The sequence below is a fragment of the Triticum urartu genome, chromosome 4 (assembly GCF_003073215.2).
Source record: "Triticum urartu cultivar G1812 chromosome 4, Tu2.1, whole genome shotgun sequence".
NCBI classification, from domain to species: Eukaryota; Viridiplantae; Streptophyta; class Magnoliopsida; order Poales; family Poaceae; genus Triticum; species Triticum urartu.
The window spans coordinates 368,360,509-368,385,266 of NC_053025.1; the positions used below are offsets into that span (position 1 = coordinate 368,360,509).

The 24,758-nt window shown below is 44.3% G+C and overlaps 1 protein-coding gene, 1 long non-coding RNA gene and 1 other non-coding gene across 3 annotated transcripts; all 3 read right to left on the reverse strand.

Annotated features, from left to right (window-relative positions):
* Positions 1-7,668: 7,668 nt before the first annotated feature.
* LOC125553856 lies at positions 7,669-11,659 on the reverse strand. Its single transcript, XR_007304235.1, has 2 exons — positions 8,351-11,659; positions 7,669-7,829 (listed from the first exon to the last, which is right to left on the reverse strand). It is a non-coding gene; the product is annotated as an uncharacterized LOC125553856 (long non-coding RNA).
* Positions 11,660-12,235: 576 nt separating this feature from the next.
* Positions 12,236-19,839, reverse strand: LOC125554757 (translation initiation factor IF-2-like). The gene is made up of 3 exons (XM_048718192.1): positions 19,500-19,839; positions 12,706-13,182; positions 12,236-12,525 (listed from the first exon to the last, which is right to left on the reverse strand). The coding sequence occupies exons 1-3, from the start codon at positions 19,837-19,839 to the stop codon at positions 12,422-12,424; spliced, it is 921 nt and encodes a 306-aa protein (XP_048574149.1). The 3' UTR covers positions 12,236-12,421.
* TRNAL-CAA lies at positions 16,882-16,962 on the reverse strand. Its single transcript has one exon. It is a non-coding gene; the product is annotated as a tRNA-Leu (tRNA).
* Positions 19,840-24,758: the final 4,919 nt, after the last annotated feature.

Sequence of the window (24,758 nt, forward strand, 5' to 3'; positions counted from 1 at the left end):
TCTTTTCTCTTGTGCCTGTGCAGATGTAGGATCTTCTTCAGTCATGACAACAATGTTGTCCTCAAAATCTTGTCTCAAGGGTAGATGCTCCTTGTCCAAAAGATATGTGCATGTGCCCATCTTGTAGTTGATGAGCATTTGAATATGTGGAGCGTACCCACATGACCTCTTCTGATCTGTAGTTGTCCTCTTGATTGTTTCCACAATCAGGCTCACGACTTTAAACTTTTGGGTCACATCAAACAATTGCAGCAAGTTGATAGAATGACCTCTGATCATCTTGTGATCTCCAGATTTGGGAAATAAGGTATGCCTCAAGATAGTGTTGATTGTGGCCAAACTAGATAACAGATAATGAACAGACCCTAGCTTATGAGTTTCCAAGGCTTTGTTTGGAATTTCTTTGTACATGTTGGCCATTGAGTTGTGGTCTTTCTTCTTCTTTGCATAGATATCCAAGTCATCCTCATTCTCTTCAGGGGCATTGATCAATTTGGCCCACTCAGCAACTGTTGATTGGTACCTTGTACCCTCAGACATCCAAACAATTCTACCATCAGGATAGAAGTGTGTTGTGGACTAGAATTGCATAATAAGTTCATCATTCCACTTAGTGAGTTTGTGACCCACAAAGTCATCTGCTCCACAAGATCTGAAACTTTCATGCACTCCTAGAAAATGATCTTCATTATCATTAATGTATCGCCAATCTGCCCACTTCATATCACAAATAATTGGATTCTTATCAAGCAAGATGGTCTCATAGAAATCTTGCTGCTCTTTGGTATGGACCCTGTAGTCCACAGCAGTCCTTCTCCTTACAACATATGGATCAGATTGTCTCCAAAGTCTGAGACCTGCAGCCTTCCTAATGTTCATGTCTTCTGCCACTGGATGGCTATTATCATGATCTAGAATCATGGGTTTGAGTTTCCTAAGCACGCGGGCTTCAGCATCTTCTTCATCAATCTCAGGTACTGGGGCCTTGTTCTTCTCAGTAGCTTGAATATTTCTTGTGCTCCTCTTGGGTGTAGTCTTTGGAGCTGGAGCAGAAGCTCTGGGAGCTGTCTTGGGCTTAGAAGGGGCGGCCCAGACTTGATGGCATCTCCCATCAGCTTTTGAGACTTTGATGCTGGTGCAACATCTTCTTCTTCTTCTTCTTCCATCTGTGATGCCCGGATAATCAAGCTACAGTAAACCTCTGCTAATGGTGCCATGTCACCTCGGTTACTGTTGATAAACTCGAGTTAGTTCAAAAAACAATTGAAATTAAAATTTAAAATATAGGCAAACAGTAAGATTTTCAAATATAAAAACTAAAATGTTCGGTGTGTGCAAATAAATTCCTAGGAATTTATGGCGTGAGATCCATGCTTTTATAAAATACCTAAATACATTAAAATGAAATAAAATAGAAAAGAAAATAAATAAAAGATAAGAAATAAAAACAGAAAACCAAAACAAAACAAAAATAGATAAGAACCCCCTGGGCCAGCTGGCCTACCTGTTAGCCAGGCCGGCCCAACTGGCCCAGCCGGCCACACCTTATCCCCTCACCCCCCCAAACCCCAACCCCCCCAAACCCCCACTCCTCCCACTCTCCCCCCGATTGGATCGGGGGCTCGAACCGCCCCGACCTTGTCGCCTCGACGCCTCGCCGGCGCCCGCCCGAAGCCGTCCGTCGCCGCCCGAAGACCACCCCGTCGTCGGACTCCCCATCACCGCGCGTACGCATCGTCCCACACCCGGCACGCCCACGACCGCGCCTCGGTGCTCGACGTCGCCGCCGCCCCGATCGCCACCTCGCTAGACGTCATTGCCTCCTCCTCCCCCGTGTCATACCGTCCCCGTCGTCCTCCCCATGCCCCGCTGCCCAGTCCCCTACACCGTCGGTGATGCCCCGGCCTCTCCCCTCTCCCTGTCTCGGACGTCGCCGTGCCCGCCGTCCCGTGCACGCGCTCACGTGGCCGCACCCGCTTGCTCCGGCCCACCCCTGCCTCCCTCGCTCTGCTCCACCTCCGGCCGCGGCCAAGCCCGCACCCACGGCTCCGCTTGGCTTGCCTCCCCTGCGTCTCTTCTCGCGTCGTCCGCCCGCCGCGCGCGCCCCCCGCCCGCAGATGCCTGCGCCACCACCTCCTTCCGCTCGCCGCAGTGCACTCGCCGGCTGCCGCGACCGTGTGCCGCCTTAGCCCCACGCTGCTGCTGCCCTTTCCCCTGCTCACGTTGCTCTGCCGCAGCCCCGCACCAGCTGCGTGCTCGCCGCACACCACATGCTGCCCGACCACCGCATTCCGCAGCTGCTCTCGCGCCCAGCTGTGCCACTACGCGCGCGCACCTGCAGCCGCACGCCGCCGTGCCTTTCCCCCGCATGCTCTCTGCCGCCTCACTGCTTTCCGCGCGACGCCGTGCCAGGTGTTGCTCGCACCCCTGCCGGCGCTGCTCTCCTCCGTGCCGCGCCTGGCCGCTGGCGCCCCGCCGCGCCTAGCAAGTCCAGCCCCCGCGGCTGGCCTGGGCGAGCGCCGTAACGGGCGCCCACGCGCTTGCGTCCATCGCCCACACCCGCTAGGCCCCAGGGGCCTATGACAAATGGGCCCCGCCCCAGAACGAATATAAAAAATTAATAAATAATAAATATAAATAAATAAATAGTAATTAAATTAATTAATTAATTAACCAATTAATTAACTTAATTAATTCTGATTAAATTAACTAATTATGATTAATTAACATAATGACTAATTAACCTAATTAACTATTCTTAAGTAACTAAACAGTCTATGACGGGTGGGACCCACCTGTCAGGTTGACCAGGTCAACTGCTGACGTCATGATGACGTCAGCAAACACTGTTCTGGATAATGTTGAGTTAAATAATTAAATAAATCCTATAAATGATTTAAATCTTTTAAAATTTAATATAAAATAAACTGTAGCTCGAATGGAAAAACTTTGTACATGAGAGTTGCTCAGAACGACGAGATGAACCCGGATACGCAGCCCGTTCGTCCGCCACGCATCCCTAGCATAGCGAACACGCAACTTTCCCCCTCTGATTCATCAATCCAAAAACACGAAACACCAGTGATACTTTCCCGGTTGTTTTCCCCCTTCACAGGTATCACCTCATAACGCGTTAGGTCACCCTAGCGCCGCGTATTGCCATGTTATGCTTTGTGTTGCTTTGATTGCTCTATTATTTATTTTGTAACCCCTCCGTTACTTCTTTCCGGTAGACCCCAAGACCGCCGGTGCCCCAGTTCTACTACGGTGCTGATGACCCCTCTCTCTTGCCAGAGCAAACAGGCAAGCCCCCCCTTAATCACCAGATACCGCCTACTCTCTTTCTACTGCTTGCATTAGAGTAGTGTAGCATGTTACTGCTTTCCGTTAATCCTATTCTGATGCATAGCCTATCATTGTTGCTACAACTGTTGATACCTTACCTGCAATCCTAAATTCTTAGTATAGGACGATAGTTTATCATCAGTGGCCCTACATTCTTTTCTGTCTACCATGCTATACTATCGGGCCGTGATCATTTGGGAGGTGATCACGGGCATATACTTATATACATATTATATGATACTTATGTTGACTAAAGTCGGGTCGGCTCGTTGAGTACCCGCACGTGATTCCGATGTGGGGGCTGAAGGGGCAGGTGGCTCCATCCAGGTAGTGGTGGGCTTGAGTTCCCGACGGTCCCCGACTGTTACTTGTGGCGGAGCGACAGGGCAGGTTGAGACCACCTAGGAGAGAGGTGGGCCTGGCCTTGGTCGGTGTCCGCGGTTACTCCAAAATAACATGCTTAACGAGATCTTGGTATTTGATCTGAGTCTGGCCACTGGCCTATACGCACTAACCAACTATGCGGGAACAGTCAGCCGAAGCCTTCATGACGTCAGTGACTAAGCGACGCGCGCCGCATTGGACCGTAATCTCGCGCTTGTATTAAGGGGGCTAGGTCTGCTTCCGGCCGTGTACGCAACGTGCAGGTGTGCAATGGACGATGAGCCCAGACCCCTGCGCGCATAGGATTTAGACTGGCGTGCTGACCTCCGTGTTGTGCCTAGGTAGGGCCGCGACGTGTTGATCTTCCGAGGCCGGTCCTGACCCAGAAAAGTGTGTCCGGACAAAGGGGATCGAGCGTGTTGGGAAATGTAGTGCACCCCTGCAGGGAAGTTAATCTATTCGAATAGCATTGATCTTCGGTAACAGGATGACTTGGAGTTGTACCTTGACCTTATGATAACTAGAACCGGATACTTAATAAAACACACCCTTCCAAGGGCCAGATACAACCGGTGATCGCTCTCTCACAGGGCTGCGAGGGGAGGATCATCGGTTAGGATTATGCTATGCGATGATACTTGGTGAACTTACCATCTACTCACTTCTACATGCTGCAAGATGGAGGTTGCAAGAAGCGTAGTCTTCGATAGGACTAGCTATCCCCCCTCTTATTCCGGCATTCTGCAGTTCAGTCCACATATGATACCCCTTTTCCGTTTGATACCAATGCATACATATGTAGTGTAGCTCCTTGCTTGCGAGTACTTTGGATGAGTACTCACGGTTGCTTTGCTCCCTCTTTCCCCTTTCTATACTCGATTGCTGCAACCAAACGATGGAGTCCAGGAGCCAGGCACCACTGTCGATGACGACTACTACTACTACTCGGGAGGTGCCTACTACTACGTGAAGGCGCTGACGACGAACAGGAGTAGTTTAGGAGGATCCCAGGGAGGAGGCCTGCGCCTCTTTCGATCTGCATCCTAGTTTGTGCTAGCCTTCTTAAGGCAAACTTGTTTAACTTATGTCTGTACTTAGATATTGTTGCTTCCGCTGACTCTTCTATGATTGAGCTCTTGTATTTGCGCCCTCGAGGCCCCTGGCTTGTAATATGATGCGTGTATGACTTATTTTATTTGTAGAGTTGTGTTGTGATATCTTCCCGTGAGTCCCTGATCTTGATCGTACACGTTTGCGTGTATGATTAGTGTACGATTGAATCGGGGTCGTCACACCATCATAGAGGATCTTCAAGTGACTTTGGCCATAGTCTTATTGACCCTTTCTTTCCTTTTCTTACCCTCTCCAGAAGCCTCTTCAACATTTGACTTGGAAGTTTCAACAGTTGAGGCCCTGGCTTTTAAGGTTGGCACCCTCTTTGCAGGGGCCTTCTTGTGCATACCAGGCTTTGTTGCAGCAGCAGCATATTCCTTTTTCAGCACCTTCTTCTTGGATCTCACCTCTTCCTCAGCTGCAACATAATCCTCATCCTCTAAGTCTGAGTTTCTCTTCTTCCTTGTCCTTGTAGCTATCGGCAAGCTGCTTGGAGTACTCCTACTACCCTCATCATAGCTGCTAGAGGGACTAGTGCCCTCACTCAGGTTCATCTACTCTTCTGACTTGTTTTGGCTATCACTCTAGTCAGACATTGTGGCAAAGCAAACTTACCGCTGACCCTGTGAATAGTTATAGATGAGATAGAGTGGATGAGCACCACAAAATCCAGAGTTTTGCAAAACAAATGAGTCAAAAACTTAGTTTTAGTTTTCCACAGAAAGCATTCCGGAGCTACCGATTTGTTAAACTCGGTTACACAGAAGCAACTTTTGGAGTCTACGCTAGTGAAATTGGTCAGACCGAGACACAGTTCGGTGACTCCAAGATTGCTAGGGTTTCACAGAGAGTTGAACTCGGTCACACCGATTTGCAACTTTCGGTCAGACCGAAAAGTGCAAGTGCAATGGCCTAGGCCAAATCGGTGAGACCGATTTCCACAACTCGGTCGGTCTGAGATGAGTTCGGCGGAAACCTAACCCTAAATTTTCGAATCAAATATAAACTAAAGGAAGTTTTTGGTGGATAGGAAGATTTCATAAGTGGTAAGGCACATGGATTTGCTTTGTGCTAAGAATCGAAGAAAGTAACAACACAAAGGGTTAAACTCATACCCTAGTTCGACGGTGAGTTCGCTACGGCGGCAACAACGGAGTTGAATTCAGTTGATCGATGGAGACAAGTGGCGGGAGGTCATTCGTGACGAGAGGACGATCCAGAGACCCGAGGCGGAAGAGCAGGACACACATGGGATGAAGGGTTTTGGAGAAATTTCCAAAATTCGACCTGACGGTATATATATCTTGACCCTTTCGGTGTGACCGAGTGGAACAACTCGGTGGCACCAATATGCAGAATCACAAGCGGTTACTGCAACTCGGTGTGACCGAAATGTTCTAATTGGTTGCACCGAGATTGAAAACCTAGATCAACTCAGTGAACTCGGTCAGACCGAAAAGGATGAATCGGTCAGACCGAAATGCATAGAGAGGTTTTGGATGTTTAAGTCTATGACGAATCAGGGACTCCGAATGCTCCTCACACAGAGTGTTCGAATCTGACTTGATCAAACTTTGTGATGTAGCATGAATAGAGTTTGAGACGAGAAAAGCATAGATAGATAGAGGAAGTTCTTAGGCATTATTTTCCATCCAAATGGCAAAAGAAAAAGAGCCAAACAATAAAAGCAACAAATGGATGGCCTTAAATGAGTGAAATATGCAATCAACATGCTCACACAATAAAATGGAAAATGAAATATGTGACAAAGCATCACAAACACTCTAGCATCTATCAAGCAATTTGCGATGACTAGGTCATCTATATATGAGTATATTGACTGAGGAGTCAAATGAGAAAATTTGATCGTAGGTCATACTCATCGGTTAAGCATAAGTGGGGTTACCACTTTTACATAAAGCATTGTTGTGTTCACACCATTAGAGTTGCTTTAGCTCAATTCTTATGGTAAAGCTCCCCTAGATATGATATCCCCCTTAAGAGGGATGAAGTAACCTTGGGTTTTGTCGATGATGACTTCATGTAGATGTTGAGGATGTGGATGCTCAATGTTGATGTAGATCATTCAGAGCAGTCCATTTGAGTGAGTTGCACTTTCAATACCTACACGGGTTAGTCCCATAAGGAACAAACAAGGATATCCATAGACATAGAGTGTAGTTCACACAAGATGATGTCCATGAAAGCATTAGGTTACCTTGTCCCTTGTCTTACCAACAAGCACTACTGGAATCTGGCACTTTGCCATCTGCCATGGCAGATGGCACAGGCATTGTCGGCGGATGGCAAAGTCTTTCCCATCTGCCAGCAGATGGCAAACAGTTTGTCTGAAACCCTGCCGGCAAACGCTTCTTTGCCGTCTGCTGGCTGATGGCAAAGAGCCTGTGCCTTTGCCATCTGCTGGCAGATGGCAAAGCCTCTTAACGGGGTTAGCCCTGTTAGAAGCCTAACGGCAGACTTTGCCGTCTGCCAGCAGATGGCAAAGGCTGTAGGCTGTTTGCCGTCTGCCAGCAGATGGCAAAGGCTGTAGGCTGTTTGCCGTCTGCCAGCAGATGGCAAAGGCTGCATGCTTTGCCGTCTGCTAGCAGATGGCAAAGGGCCCAAATAGGCCAGCCCAAATGTTGCATGTAGATGACACGTGGCCTCTTTGCCATCTGCCAGCTGATGGCAAAGTGCCTATATTGCCCCATTTAATTTTGTTTTTTCTTATATCAGTTCATTTTCACAGAAAATCAAACACAAATATATTTATATGACCAGTATAGCATATTCAACACATATTACCAATAGTCATGAACACATATATATCGAACACATATCCAACACATGTTACCAATAGTAGCAAGTTTCATCCATACATATACATAGTTTCATCAATATTACACAGTTTCATCATAGGTAGCAAGTTTCACAAAGTCAAAACAAAAACTAAAGACAAGCACTCCATCAACCCAAGATTCCGTGATCTGAAGCAAATTTACAAAATGGGAAAGAAGAGAGTTAGAAGAAGAAGACTAGAAGAAGAAGATTATTATGATGCAACTAAAATGTGAAGATTATTATGATGCAACTTATATCTGTAAAATAGTTCATTTTGGAGCTAAGTATGGTTATTATGTCATTTTTGAGCTAACTAAGCATACTAAGTCATTTTGGTGTAAAAATGCTAAGTAAGGTCATTTTGGAACTAATAAGTTTATTATGTCATTTTGGAGCTAGCTAAGCATATGAAGTCATTTCGGAGCTAAAATATGTCATTTCGTAAGTCATTTTAGAGCTAGCTAAGCATATTAAGTCATTTGGAGGAAAAAATGCTAAGTATAGGTCATTTTAGAGCTATCCTAGGTTAAATAGGTCATTTTTGAGCTAGCTAAGCATATTAAGTCATTTTGGAGGAAAAAATGCTAAGTATAGGTCATTTTAGAGCTATCCTATGTTAAATAGGTCATTTTGGAGCTAATTAAGAAAAGCACTAGGCAAAACTTACCGTCAACCCGTAGGTGAAGGATCAAGGCTCTTGCTCGCGGTAGTGGCTGACGGAGGAGGATCAGGGTTCTTGGTCGCGCCAATGGCAGACGTCGATGCTTGTCGGGAGTTATGTTGCACCAAATTAAAGATCATTTGCAATGTCTCGTTAGCATGAACACACCAAATTAAGATAAATTCTATCCGGCAAAAGTGGACTGTAAAGAAAAGCATGCTACATGATCCTCAAAACATCTATAATCATATCCTAAATCTTTACTGAATCTTCTAAGCTTGATGTCAGTGTGTATAAGATATTGCTTAAAAGATCACTTTCTGGTAATGATCGAACATGTAGAAAAACTTTAAAAGACAACCAAATAAAATGACAAGCAACATCTCAAAGCGAAATAACTGAATATACAACTTTGTTGAAGCAAGTTTCATTTGTGCACTCCAGATGGCCATAAATGTCGCCCTTTTGAACGGGAGACGCTCTCCAGATGGACAATCTTATGACGGGAGATGCCTAGGTTTAAAATGGCTCCAGATGGACAATCTTATAGATGTCGCCCTTTCGAACGGGAGACGCCTAGGTTATGAGACTTGACATGAAAGCAAAATCTATTGGCATCGGCACAACGACCGAAACAAAGCAAATAGGGGAGGGGGAAGAGATGATAGTCGAGCTCACCCCTAGTCTGTTCTTTTTTGCTAGTGCGTGTACTACAGTGCCACAAATATTCCTAGTTAAGACAAGTTATAATAAAGACGAATAACCAGTTTTGTTATATGTCATACAACAAAAGTTTACGCATATGAACCATTAGCGGTACATTTGCACACATATACCACCAGCAGTATAACTACACACATATAGCAGTACATTTTCTGCATAGCCAAAAAATGCATTTCACTATTCTGAAATTTGTTCACACATTAGCAGTCACTAGTCATCAACCCGTGTGACTGCACGGGCTAGTTATTAGAGATAAAGATAATTTAATCACAATTGATAGGTCTTGAAACTATGCAAAGGCTCAGTATCCCCGTGGCAAACATACATACATTCCTACTAAAAGTAAATACCATATACTTATTTGATCCATAAGGTATTAAATTCAATAAACTTTATTTTTAGAAAAGATAAAAATGATTTAGGTTGTGAAATATCATCCAATACTTGGTCCTACCATCCTAAAAATGCTGATAATAGGAAACCATAGTGTTGTAAAGTACATAATCCTATGGGTATGAAAATTAATCATGTCAGAGAGGTAAAGAAAAAAATCAAGTAAATTCAGCCTCTTGCACACCAAATCGATCTGTTGTTGCACCTAAGACATGATTTTTCTGGATTATATGAAAACAAAATTGGAAGAGAAACTTCAGGGAAAGAGAAGTTTTCTTAAAACTGCTGCATACAGTACTCTTATTTGGCGTGAAAGGTACTCCAAAGTGTAGTACGTATTAGTTAAATGAGTAACCCTTAGCTGAAAATGTAGTCAGAGTGGCCATTTTAAACACTTGCGACATTAGCAATGTGTAGTCTTAATTTCAGGAGCGGTCTAATTATCTCTAGGATGGGCCATAGCAAATTCATACTAATTCAAAATTGAGATATTTTTTCAGGGATAAGAATATTTGCTGCTACAATATATTGGACTGAACTCAAACAATGAGTGTTTCTTTCTTCTTCAAATACAATTGGCATTTTCATGCAACATGGATGAAACGATGAATAGATGAAATCAGCCTCTTATAATTACAACATGAAAATATATTAGTTATATGCTTCGTTCCCACACATGTATTCTGAAATATGAAGTGGCACAATGAATCTAGACCTAATTTATCAAAACAACTGTGCAAATGAAATTAAGGGGACTATAGAAGCTTGTTGAGGAAATAGAATTTGGAGATTATATACAACTACATTTGTGTATCCTTAAAATACCTAGGAGAAACAAAATTTGGAGATCATATACAACTACATATTTGTTTTCACCCTTGATGCCATAATCCACGTATTTTTTCAAATACAGTACACATTGGTAAAGCTCCATGTATTATAAATATACGATATGCAAAGAACAGTAAGGAGCTACGGATGGCACATGCTATTTTTTCTCGATTTACTATATGTTAGATTTTAGTATAAAAGAGAGAATATCGGGTAATTTTCTACATGGGCTTTTTTCGCAGAATGATTTTGTTGTAATACATAATTCACCATAAATGTTTTAGGACCTTAGGGAGACACTCGTGTTGACAGATCTAGGAAACAAATATGCATATAAGAATGCTCGAATATGGTAACTTTTATGAAACGAAACAGCAATGGCTACCACATGGAAGCATGTGCAGAGATATCTAAGAATCTAAAATGAGTAACGTACCAAGGCTGTTTCATGGCTATAAAAAAAGAAGTGAAACAAATGAACTTCAGTATGTACAGCAGTACTATTAGAGTTGACGAAGGGCTAGTGTTGCTTGCTGTTTTTCTGGCAATGTATGATAAATTTATATTGTACTACTAATAATCTAAATTGCCGGAGACGTAGAGTAAATTTCGTTGGGTAATCTTGTCTCAAATCTGCAAGTTAAGATGGCAGCATAATTGAAAAAGGGATTCCGAAAGAACGAAGATGGAAAACATCAATATACACAGACGCTTCACGAAATACATGCAGGGGCCGGGGTACAGAACAACGCATAAGCTCAGTCTTTGAAGAAGACATGGAAATAGAAAAGCTAATTATGCCACATATATTTTACTTAAGAGACCAATCACTGGATAACCCAGGCTCCCGCATTGCAAATCATAGTTAGATCTTGACAAATAGTAAGGAGTGGCAATACAAAACCATAAAGCATTATTTATCTCCAATCAAAAGCATGAAATAATCATGAAGGACCAAGGCTTCTTAAGTAGACAAAAGATGATGTCGTTCGCTATGCATGGTTGAAAGTTGAAACATTACGCTGGTATACATGAGCATCGAAGTTGCTTGGAAATACCATTAGGGAGTGGTTAGTGACCTTTTCACCTGTGGTGAAAATTTGGGTGCCCCAAATTTGAGCTGGGCGAATGGCGTTGGGAGGACATGGTAGGCGAGTACGCATCTAATATGTTGTGGGAGTCTCACCAGGAGGCAGCGACAACACGTCGATCTTCACCATCTCGCCTCCTCCTTTTTGTGCACCGTCGTAGACAACACTGGAACTGCGAGCGGCCTCCCTCCTTTCTGTCCTCCTTTGCATGTTGTCCGCTTTGAAGCAGCACCTCGCCACAAGCACCTCACACTACAACTGCCCAAACCTGTGAGAGTCAAACTCCTTTGAAAAAGACTATTCATAGCTTTTCACACAAACATATACTACAACTCCACATTTATTTTGTACCTCCGAAACAACGAAAATGAGACCACACATGATATCTAGAGGAAATGTCTCCAACTTTCGTGCTTTCAAAATAATATGTTCTTACCCAAAACTGCAGTGCCAGCATCAGATTTTTGCTCGTAGCTTGCAAATTGTAAATCAGTAATAATTTTTTTGTACTGTTGGAAATTACTATTAATACCACAAAATAATATGCTCTTACTCAAAACTGGAGCGCCAGCATCAGATTTTTTCTCGTAGCTTACAAACTTTAAATCAGTAATAGTTTTTTGTACTATAGGAAATTACTATTAATACCACAATTTTTTTGGTACTGTTGGAAATTCCTATTGATCCCAAAACTGCAGCGCCGACATCAGATTTTTGCTCGTAGCTTGCAAACTGTTTGAAATTATGTACAGTTCAGTTCTAGTTTTACAATTACCTTTACTTAGCACCAGTCCATCTATCTAATTTCTAACTAATTAATGACTAATTAGAGTTTACCTTTGCAGTATTTAATCACTGTTCCATGGAAAGCTCACAAATTTTTGATAAAGCCCAAGGATTCTCCTTCCTACTCCTATGAGTGATGAGTTGCTCTCTTTCGATTTGATGTATCCCTTGTCTCTTCTGATTTGATTGTTCCTGATCCAATCTGTGCAGTCTGCTGCTGTGAGCTGTGCATGGCCGTAGCTTCCTCTCACATTCAAACATATCTATTTCTCTGATTGCTTTCTAGACCACACCCAGGACGCGCAGCGTCAGCAAGCTGCGCAGGCACAAGCGGCTCAAAAATCGCTGGTAGCAGTGCTACACGCAACAGCAAAATGCATTAACTTGTGATTCCAGAATTAAACAACCAACAACATGCACCAGGGTAGGATTTTGCACACAACAAGTACTCTGAAAATAAACTGCACACATGTACAGAACAGAGAACATGAGCCAGGACACTGATCCATAGGGAAGAAGAGAAGGGGACGAGCTCACCTTGCAGTTTAGGCTTCGGGGGCGTGGTCGTCCTGGTGCCGCTCCTAGCTTGGGAGCGTCGCTCGGGCATCAATGGCGTCGGGGCTAGCTCCTCTGAGACATGGGGTCGCAGCTCCTTGAAGAAGGCGCGTTGGACGGCGGCGAAGATGGGATCCGGTGGGAAATAGATCGGGCTGACGGGGGCGGGGCGGTGGGCGGCCTGGATCCGGAGCAGCGACCGACGGGGACCGCGCGGCCGACATTGATCCTTGGGGTGGCGGGCGGCGACCGGCGGGGAGGCGCAACTGGTCGGTCTCCTCCCTCGCGGTGGGGCGGGAATGGACTGGCGGGATGGCCTATCCTCCGGCCATGTAGGGGAAACCGACGGCGGCGACGACCAGTGAGGGCGGTGGCGACCGGTGAGGGTGGCGGGGAACCCTATCCAGCACGCACGAGAGTGGGCTGAGACTGATTCGGGGTGGCTGGGGGTTTTCTTTTCTTTAATTTTTCACTCTTTGCTTTTTTTAGCAAGGAGAGAGATAGTCCCATCTCTTTGCCATCTGCCAGCAGATGGTAAAAAATCTTTGTCGTCTGCTGGAAGATGGTAAAGAGGTGGGGCTGGTACGCCGTTACATTCTTGGCGGCCACAGGATTTGCCAACCTCTTTGCCATCTGCTGGCAGATGGCAAAGATTATTTGCCATCCACTAGCAGATGGCAAATAATTGGCTGATGTCAACCATGTTCTTTGCCGTCTGTCAGTTCTTTTCCATCTGTTTTTTATAAGTAGATGGCAAAGACGTTCTTTGCCATCAGCTGGCAGATGGCAAAGAGCTGGCTCATGGCAAATTCCCTGTTTCCAGTAGTGAATAGGGTTTGTGGCTCCTTGAACCAGTGCAAGATGTGGAATTTGTTTGCACTTGTCCTCGCCAAAATGATATGAATGGAGTATGTTTACGGAGTCACCCTCAAGAACTCTCTAGTTCTTCTTCTTTGGGATCCACATCATCTTGATGGAAATCCTTGGAGTTGCAGTCGTACTTGATGAAGTAGAACTTGATGTAGTCTTGGGAACCCACTTGACCAAGGCCTTGGGAGCTTCTTCAAATGCATCAATATCCTCTTGAAGCTTATCCTTGCCTTTTGGCTTGTGGTCTTTTGGTGGAAGATCATCTTGAGATTCCGTCCCTTGGAAAGACTAGGATCATACTTCTCTTGTTGAGGACCAAACTTCGTCTTGGGGTATTGATCTTCTTCCCACTCAACTCCATTGGCATTGAAGTTTCGTTCAAAACCAACACCTTGATTCTTCCGGTGCCTTCCTTGCTTGCGTACAATTTCCTCAAATTGCTTACTTCAGGCAAGGCTCTTGTAAACACTTTCTCTATAATTCCCTTCAATAAGCTATTTTCTTGCTCAAGTGTGACTTGGCTAAGAGAATCATTAGTGAAATCAAGAGAACTACTAGAAGCAACAATATTGGATTTAACATGATTATTGTTACTACTAGAAGAAGAATCTTTATTGTTCTTGTTGCTAGATTTTACTTGTGGCATGTAAGTAGACAAGAGTAAACTCTTGGCAATGTAAGAAGAACTTTTCTTACGAAGATCATCATTGATTGCCTTTAAGAACCCATGCTCTTGCTCAAGGTTGAGCTTTTCAAAGCGTAGCTTCTCACGAGTCATTAAAAGCTCTCGTTGATCTTCCAAGGTAGTTTCATGAGCTAACTTAAGAGTGTTTAGTTCTTTAGTTAGATGCTCAATCTCCTTCTTATCATCATCATTCATTTTATCTTGATTAGCATGATTAATAGTAAGTTCATCATAGTTTTCATCACTAGAGTTGTCAACAAGTAAATCATCATCACCTAGCAAATCATCTTCATCACTATTGAAATCAACATATTCGGGTGTGATACCTTTGGGCCTTTAGCCATGAAGCATCTTCCAATTCCTTCATTTGGTGAGTCAAATATGTCGTAGGAGTTGGTTGACACAAGTGCTAGACCGGCAACACCTTCATCTTGAGTATATTCGGAGTCGGAGTGATAACTTCTCTCGGAGAGATTATCAGAGTCAGAACCGGATACCCATTCACCAACATGAGCTTGATGTCTTCGTTTTGTGTATGTCCTTGATGACTTGTCCTTCCTTTCTGAATCCTTGCTTCTCCGAGATGTTCTTCGTTCATAATGATCATATCTACTCCTTCTCTCTCTTGGAGGTGATTCTTCTCTTCTACTTCTCTATTTGGGTGAATCTTCTCTTCTTTTGTAGGGGGGCGTACACTCATTTGAGTAGTGTTTGGGTCTTCCACAATTATAACAATTTCGCTCACGACTCGAAGAGCTTTTGTCATTGTAGGACCTTGACTTGGAACTTCTTTCTTTGCTTCTACTCTTGTAGAACTTGTAGAAATTCTTCACCATTAAGCTCAGTTCCTCATTGAAGGCTTGTTTCTCACTTGATGATGTAGGAGCATCACATGAGGCTTTGTAAGCACCACTAGACTTGTTGTGAAGCTCTTCTTTATACTTGAGTGACATCTCATGAGCAACAATTATTCCAATGACTTCCGCTGGCTTGATATCTTTGTAATTGGGCATCATTTGGATCAATGTGCACACGGTATCATATTTTCCATCCAAGGCTCTTAGGATCTTCTTGATGATGAATCTATCGGTCATCTCTTCACTTCCTAAGCCGGCAATCTCATTTGTGATGGGAGCAAGCCTAGAGTACATTTCAGCGACACCTTCACCATCCTTCATTTTGAACTTGTCACGTTGACTTTGAAGCACATCCAATTTGGATTCCTTGAAGGAGTCGATATCTTCATGCATATCAATCAAAGTATCTCAAATTTCCTTTGCATTCTCAAGACGGCTGATTTTGTTGAATTCTTTGGGGCACAATCCGCTGAAGAGCATATCGCAAGCTTGAGCACTGTATTGCAGCATCTTCAAATCTTCCGCGCTAGCTTCATGGTTCGGTTCTCTCCCATCAAAGAATTCACCTTGCAAGCCAATACACACAATAGCCCAAATGGCGGGGTTATGTCCAAGAATATGCATTTTAATCTTATGCTTCCAACTAGCAAAATTAGTATCATCAAAGTAAGGACCTCTATGGTGATAATTTCCCTCGCTAGAATCCATAAGATGAAAAACACTCAAATGCCAAAACGAACAAGTCCGGTGAAATTCCACTAAAGTAAAGTTAAAAAAAGAGTGACCCTAATCACGATGGCCAAATTCTCCTTATTTTTAGCGATTTTTATTAACAAAAAATATATATTATATTGTATGAGAATACATGCAAGAGGAACACCCTTATCATTTGAGCAAAGTGTAGGCGGAAAAATTGAATATGGAGTGAGGATAAAGAGACCCATCTATCTACAAATTCTATTTGTTCAATAGACCTTTGTCAATGGAAATACAATGGTAAGAAAACAAATTAGATAGAAAAAGTAAATAAAATAGGGGCTTATGTTGGATTGGCACGATATAATATAAGTCCAAATAGGATTAAAAAAGAGGTAAATTGTGTCTAAATAATTATACAACTAGGAATACTAATAATCTTCTCCTACCCTACTTTTTGATTCATTTAGTTCTTCAATTAACTCAAAGTTCTTTCTTTTTCTTTAAAGAATTCCGCCTTCCTTAAAATATCATAAACAGTTCTTGTTGGTTGGGCACCCTTTTCAAGGAAATAGAGAATAGCTGGAACATTTAAACAAGTTTGATTCTTTATCGGATCATAAAAACCTACTTTTTGAAGATCTCTTCCTTCTCTTCGAGATCGAACATCAATTGCGTGCGCTCAAAGGATACAAACAGGGATTCGCAAACAAAAAGGGGAAATCGTAGTCACTTTTTCCTTTCGCGTAAAAAAAGTCTTTACGCAAGAGCAATAGAGGTTGGGATACATCTATCTCTTCTGAGCAACCTCTTTTGGATTCTTAAGACCACCCTTGCAGTAGGATACCATCTGCTTTGGGTTCTTTATTATCTCCTTCGAGAGATTTTTAGAATCGTTCAGGCTATATATATTTAGTCTATTTTGGCTTTTACTGTCAACTTTTCTCAGGGAGATGGTTAAGGACCTCAGAAGATAGAGGAGAGCGCCAGGCCCAGATTTCCGGAATACTTCTACGGGGAATTCTCATTGAATGAGCATTCTCCATATTATGCCTTGAAGAGGACTCGAACCTCCACGCTCTTCAGCACGAGATTTTGAGTCTCGCGTGTCTACCATTTCACCATCAAGGCATCTTGAAAGTGAATCGTATTCCATGAATATGATATCTATCTAATGTGATATATGGAATATATGACAAAGGTGGAGTCTTGGAGTATTTCGATCGATCGGTCATATAGGCCTGAGTCAGACATCAAATAGCTTCGATTTGCATTATCCGTACGACACCTTATATGTATCAGAATCGATACCAAAATCAAAAAGATGAAAGATGTACAATCCAATTTCTCGATTCAATAGAAGCCCAAAGAGGTGCATATGGTACCCAAATAAGAATAGGATAGATATGCCAAAAGCAGGTCTGATTACACCTATTCCTAATCCTAAATAGAATGTAAGGACGTAGGGATTTCTATGTAAACAGAGTATCCTATTTCCATAGGCTCGAATGACCCCTTCTCATAATAAGAATGTGCACGGTCTGGTTCGGTATGGAATGAACTTATAATCTGATGATCGAATTGATTCCATGATTATAAGTTCATAACCCTAGCGTCCATTCCCATTTTGGGCGTCACAGATCTACTAATTCTTTTATTCCAGTTAGTAAGAGGGATCTTGAACTAAGAAATAGACCTAGTAGCTAAAAGAGGGTATCCTGAGCAATTGCAAGAATGGGGTTCATTGATATTCCTGGTATGTGAAACTAAGGCTATGATCACCAAAACTATGGAAATCAAGGCAAATGGAGACCAAAGCTCTGATACCACTTATACGATCAAAAGTATGTCTAGAGGGGGGGGGGGGGATTAGACTACTTGAGAAAATAAAAATCTATCATTTTCCCAATTTTAAGTCCTGGCAGATTTTAGCAACTTAGCACAAGTCAAGCAATCAACCTACACATGCAAGTCTAAGAGTATAGCAGCGGAATGTAAAACATTTGCATATGAAGGTAAAGGGAGGAGTTTGGAGGGAGCAAATGCAATGTAGACACAAAGATTTTTGGCGTGGTTCCGATAGGTGGTGCTATCGTACATCCACGTTGATGGAGACTTCAACCCATGAAGGGTAACGGTTGTGCGAGTCCATAGAGGGCTCCACCCATGAAGGCTCCACGAAGAAGAAACCTTGTCTATCCCACCATGGCCATCACCCATGAATGTAACAGCCTGGTTTTTGGCCCCTTTCTTTTTCTTTTTGATTTATTAGTTTTTGCTCTGTTTTTCTTTTTGGAGTGGTTCTGTGGCCTTGCCACCTGGGAAATCATCTCCATTTCCTCTCCCAAGTGGCTCATCATCCTAAAAAACTTTACAAGATCATGTCACTTCGCTCCTTGCCCAAACCCTGAAATCTTTTTCTAGGAAATATTCCTTCTCCTATTAAAGGAATAACCCTGTCTGCTCTAGGTTGTGAAGCAACCTATATTTTTGCCCATCCAAAAATCCCCAAATAATTCTTATAAATTTTTTGGGTCATATCTTCCTCAAATATGGCTAAATATTTCATTGGCAATATTTCATCATGCTCAATAAATTCATTTCCTATGCTGTCCTAAATGGCACATTGTGAAGGAAGTGCTATTTATCTTTGCCCATTTGCCCCCAAACTTTTTGGGCATGATATATCATCCAAATAATTGAATTGTGCCAAAATTGAACTTTATTTGCCTAGCCAAACTTCCTCAATGATTTTTCAAAGTTCCTGTCTGAGGGAAGCCTTTGTGAAGGAAGTGCTAGCTAGGTTTATCCAAATGAATCGAAATTTTGCATGCCTCTTCTTGTGCTCATATTATCTCACTTCTACAAATTTCAGCTCCATCCCTTGATCTATGTGAGCACAACATGAAATCTTTGATTCTATCAACATTTTCAGGTTGCTTCATTTTGTGTCAAAATTTCCCAGAGCATTCTCCTAGCCAAATAAATTCTCACCACCAAATTTGGAATTAATTCTTAAAGTCAATATTTCTCTAGAAGTTTTGCAAGTTTCTGGCCAGAGGAAATAGCTGTGAAGGAAGTACCATTTTGGTAAAACCATTTGGTATGAAATTTTTACAATACCTTTATCTGGCCAAATCACTAAGCCTTGCAAAATTTCATCTCCCGTGGTTATTCTATGTGAGTGAACCATCATGATTTTGATTCTGGACCAATAATGGTAGTTACAAAGCAACTATATTAATTAATGGCCCATTTCCCCTCAAACTCTCCAGAATCATAGTCCTTCTTAAGCTAATCATCTCAGACAAATCCATTTGGCCTAAGCCCTTCCCCGTTGATCACTAGTGCACAGTCAAATTTACTGCAGTAAACTTCATCGCCGTCGTCTTCCTCCCTGTGCTCCTTTGGCCTCCTCTACCCCATGAGAACCAGAGAGCTCATGCGTGTGCACACGCGTCCGCGGCGCCGGCCACACGTTTGCGGTGATGACAGCGTGGCACACCCCTCCCTTGCATATATAAGGCCACCCGAGCGCCTTTCTTTTCACCACTCGACCTCACACCACTCCCAGCAATCTCCCCATCCATCCTCCCGAGCCTCTGGAGCTCTCCTGCTCCACGATTACCACCATGGCCGCCACCCCCTCTCGCTCAAATTCAAGAAACCTTGAGCCCCACCATCACCAGAGCCCTCCCACATCGCCCATGACCCTTCCCAGTACCGCTCCGCCGTCGTTCTATGGCCGAGGCGCCGTGTCCCAACTCCGGCCGATGACACTTTCCGCCGCGACCATGGCCCTGCCCTATATAGATCTCTCTCTCTAGAAGAAGGGGATGGTCCAGGCAGGAGCTCCTTGTCCTCGCGGTCGCTCCGGTGGTCCGAGCTCCACCAGAGGTGGCCGGAGTCGACCTGGCGAGCACCGGCGTCGGCGCCACTCCCTCTCCTCTTCGCCCGCGTCGGGGGGAAGAAGAGGAGGAGCGGGAGGAAGGAGTTGACCGAGCGCATGGACCCCGTGGCCCCACCAGTCAGTGACTCGGGGGGTTGACCCCACTGATGCTGACGTGGCAAGTGGAGACGTATTCGGGCGTGTGCGTTTTCATCTGTGGAAATCGTATCACGTGAAGTGCGCTCCCTCTTTGGGTAAGCGTATTTCATTTGTTCTTCAGGCGCAAATGAGATTTCCTCTCTGGAAAGCGTATTTTCCGAAATATGCTTCTGCCTTATCCACTCAGGGGCTTGTTTGTGATGATACTTTTGCAGATTAGTCCCTGAACTTCCTCACTTCATAACTTTTTACTCACAACTCCAAATGAGGTGATTCCAAAGCCCACTTCTTCGTTTCATCGAGCCCGTTCCGATGGAATCATTTTCACCATGTTTTGACATTCAGAAAATGACCATTTTGCCCCTGCCCTTATTCAGCCCCTCCGGGAGAAAACGTTTTCCCGTGATTCTTTCCGCGAGCTTCTCACACTTCTTCCCGGTGATTTCTTCCACCCCAGGCAAGACACACCCTCCATTAGCATGATTGCAATGAAGTGACATGATTTAAGTTATTTGAACTTGTTTAAAATATTGCATTAGCTATGTATGATTTATTCATGGCATTTCTCGGAGTATTGTTTTGATCTTGATATTTCCATGATATTGCTTGGAGTTCTAGGACTTATATTTTGATGATTATTTGGATATCATGTGCCTTTGGATTCTTAGTAGCTAGTATGATTATTTTCATGATGGTATCCGGTATTATCTTGGAGCATTACTTTGGATATCATGTTGCCCTTGGATTATTAGTGGCTAGTGTTGTTTTCATCATGATGTTAGATGATATTATGTTTTGGAGTATGATGTTGGAGATGATGCTTGCTATGGATCATAGTTGGATAGTTAGTTCTTGATATTTGAGTAGTAGTCTTATCATTCTTGGATTCATCATGATAGTAGTGTTATGCTGTCCTCGGAGTATTTTGGGAATACAATATTCAGTTTGGATTATTTGTTGGATATTGTTATGACTTGGGTTATAGGTAGATAGATGATATCGGAGTATCAGTCATTACTATTATATTTTGGGGATAAATTCTGTCATTAAATTGGTCAGGTGCCACTGAACTGGGCTTTTTCCAGTGCAACAACATTTGCCTTTTATGGGAAGGCCCTAATGCGGTCTACTATCGTGCCTCACGCCGGTGCCTCCAATGAGGGAAGGTTATGGGCGTGCGGTACCCTAGCCCGGTAAGCAGACATAACCTTGTGTGCCCGTTGTTGTTATTATGTGCACGTGTCCCTGTTTGGGACGGTTTATTATTTTGGCCACGACGATGGTCGTGCGTCTTTGGTAGACACCGGGCCACCCAGGACTAGTGTAACGCCCTCGATGCGGCTATAGCTCCCACGTGTCGAGGCATGACTTAGAGACATAACCGCATTGAAAGCAATGTCGCAAGCCAGGCAATCATTACAACATCCCATGTAATACATAATAAAAGGGGGAGATAACATAGTTGGCTTACGCTCGCCACGTCACATCAGAGTACATAAATAACATCCATCAAGCAAACACTCATGGCCCGACTACAGCGCCAAAATGGAAAAGAACCCAACATGCGACAAGGCCCTGAATCGAACCCCAACTAGTCACCACTACTGATCATCGGGAAAGGAAACATAATAACGCTGAGAGTCCTCGTCGAACCCCCACTTGAGCTCGTACTCGTCACCTGGAGCGGAATCACCTGGACCTGCATCTGGAATTATAGTATTTGTGAGCCACAAGGACTCAGCAATCTCGCACCCACGCGATCAAGACTATTTAAGCTTATAGGACAGGATAAGGCAAGTATATGTGGAGCTGCAGCAAGCGACTAGCATATATGCTGGCTAACTTATTCGCAAAGGAGAGCGAGAAGAGGAGGCAAAGCGCGAGCGAGAAACTAGAAGGAACAACCTGCGCAAGCATTACTCCAACACCGTGTCCACTTCCCGGACTCCGCCGAAAAGAGGCCATCACGGTTTTTAATTAATTAAGGTTTACGTTGTCTACAACCGGATATTAACAAATTCCCATCTGCCCATAACCGCGGGCACGGCTTTCGAAAGTTCAATCCCTGCAGGGGAGTCCCAACTTAGCCCATGACAAGCTCTCACGGTCAACGAAGGAATAGACCTCCACCCGAGACACACCGATCAGACTCGGTAACCCGGTACAACAAGACAATTCGACAGGTTAAAACAAGTCCAGCAACACCGCCCGAATGTGCCGACAAATCCCAATAGGAGCTGCACATATCTCTTTCTCAGGGCACACTCAGATGAGCAAGACGACGGGTAGGCCAGCCCAGAGTTGCCCCTGGTAGCCCCGGACATCGCTCGGTTGGACCAACACTCAGAGAAGTACTGGCCCGGGGGGGGGGGTTAAAAATAAGATGACCCTTGAGTCTGCAGAACCCAAGGGAAAGAAAAGGCTAGGTGGAAAATGGTAAAACCAAGGTTGGGCATTGCTGGACAGGTTTTAATCAAGGCGAAATATCAAGGGGTTCCCATTATAACCCAACTGCGTAAGGAACGCAAAATCCGGGAACATAACACCGATATGACGGAAACTAGGGCGGCTAGAGTGGAACAAAACACTAGGCAAGAGGCCGAGCCTTCCACTCTTTACCAAGTATATAGATGCATTAAGATAACATGGCAATATAATGATATCCCCAACAAGTAAATGAATGGTGTTCCAACAAGGAACGGCCTCCAAACTTCACCTGCAACTAACAACGCTATAAAAGGGGCTGAGCAAAGCGGTAACATAGCCAATCAACGGTTTGCTAGGACAAGGTGGGTTAGAGGTTGACATGGCAATTAGGAGGCTGACAAGCAAAAGGTAGGCATCGTAGCATTGGCATAGCAAGAGCGAGCAAACTAGCATAGCAAAGATAGTAGTGATTTCGAGGGTATGATCATCTTGCCTGCACAGTTGTCAGAGTTGACTGGATCCTCACAAGCAAACTCAACGGGCTCCTCGGTAGCGAACTTGTCTCCCGGATCTACCCAAACAAGACAAACAAGCAACAAGGACATAATCAACCACGTGCAAGGCCAAGCAATATGATGAAAAGATGATATGCTATGCGGGATGCGATACGGGATGCAAAATGCAAGATATGACAGGAAATGCATGAACCTGGCCTCAACATGGAATTCCAAGGGTGCCACTGGATAGAGGGGATGAAATTGCTTGAAAGCGATATAAAGATCATTGGAATCGGAGTTACGGTTTGGAAATGGCAAGCGTTTTAAGATATGACACCGGTCTGCGATTTACAGCAAGTAGGCACCTAAACGCAACGAAATGAACATGCTAAAGCCACCAAACATGACAAAAAAATACATGGCAGGGATGCCCACAAGATGCTTAACAAAAGACTAGCACTGATACACGGCCAATTCATCCATTAAGAGGTTCAAACACGCATGGAAAACGCAAATGCAAAACAGATTCCAGACTTAGTGAAATTAACACTAGTCTGTAATTTCAGATCACGATGCTCTCTTCGGAGCAGCAAAACAACATGGTACATGACCTGAACATGACAAGTAAGAACATGGCATGGAGCTAATAAACAAGCTTAACAAAAGTCCCAAAGTGACCTGGGGCCAAAAGGGATCACAAAATATATTAACGGGCACACGAACACAGCTAAAACACAATCAGTTCTTCAGACTTAGTGAAAACTGAGACATGCTGAGATATAACTCACGAAGGCATGTAAACGAGCTCGATGCACTCACCACGGTGCAAGTCATGGCAAGGAAAGCATACAGCCCTTAAGAAGGCACAAAATACAAGCTATAAATGGCAAGAACATGGCATAGCATGCACAGATCAACTACAACAACGCCGGCAAAATCGCAAACGAGTTGACGATCTGCCCAGATTCACCACGAAGCAAAAGTAGAGCTCGATTGACTCAAGCTATGGTGCTCCATAATTGCAAATAAAGACACGGATGGATAGAGCATAACATGAATAGAAAAAGTCCCTTAATGATCATTCTCAAAAGAGGCACGGATCATTAGAAAACAAGCTTAACATATGGCATCATGAACTAAAATATCCCAGACTTAGTGAAAACAACTAAGTCTCTGAAAACAGATTTCCCGGGTGCCTCTCTTTGCGAGCTTGCACAAGTCACCACACACATCCTAAAAATTCATGGGTTGCACCTCTGGAAAGAAGACAAAATGCTTAACAAAACACATGAAGGACTCACGGGCATAGCATGCACACAATAATCATGACAAAAATGACAAAAGTCTAAGATGAACTAGCAGATCTGACAATTAACTCACGAAGCCTCCTTCTAACAGCATTTTGGGCATCAATATGAACTCAAATGAAAATGGTGCAATGGAATGAAATGGTGTACTCATCGAGTGGAAGATTTTGATATATTATATGCCCAAATCGGAGCTACGGATGCAAAGTTACGGGGCCTCGAACAGGGCATCATGGACTGAAAAAGTTTAGGGACTTAGTGAAAAAAACTACCCAGATCTAGGGTTTGATCGGCGGGCACGCGAACCGAGGCGAGGAGATCCGAGCTCGCCGGAGCCTTGCCGGACTTGACGCGGCACGCCGGCCGGAGGAGGAGGAGACGGCCGGGGCGGTGAGGGGCGCGGCCAGCCGGCGGGGGAGGCGGCGCGGGCGAGTGCGGCGGTGGCCGTGGCGGGCTCGCCCGCCGGAGTTGGAGCGGGGGCGGCGGTGAGGCGCGTCGGCACGGGCGGCGATGGCGGCGTCGGCGCCGGAGTTGAGCGAGGCGGCGGCGGAAGGAGGCGCGGGGCACCAGGCGGCGGGGCGAGGCGGCTGGGCCACGGGGGCTTCCCGCGGGCCTGGCGGGCCGGTCGGCGGCGATGTGGGCGCGAGG

Bases quoted from the DNA above. Each gene is read 5' to 3' on its own strand.
- LOC125554757 (XM_048718192.1), bottom strand. From the start codon at position 19,839: ATGCGCTCGGTCAACTCCTTCCTCCCGCTCCTCCTCTTCTTCCCCCCG. The intron at 13,183-19,499 runs GTTTCTTGAATT...GAAAAATTAAAG, and splicing joins TGGTGATGGTGGGGCTCAAG to AAAAGAAAACCCCCAGCCAC. The intron at 12,526-12,705 runs GTGAGCTCGTCC...TGTTGCGTGTAG, and splicing joins CCCGAAGCCTAAACTGCAAG to CACTGCTACCAGCGATTTTT.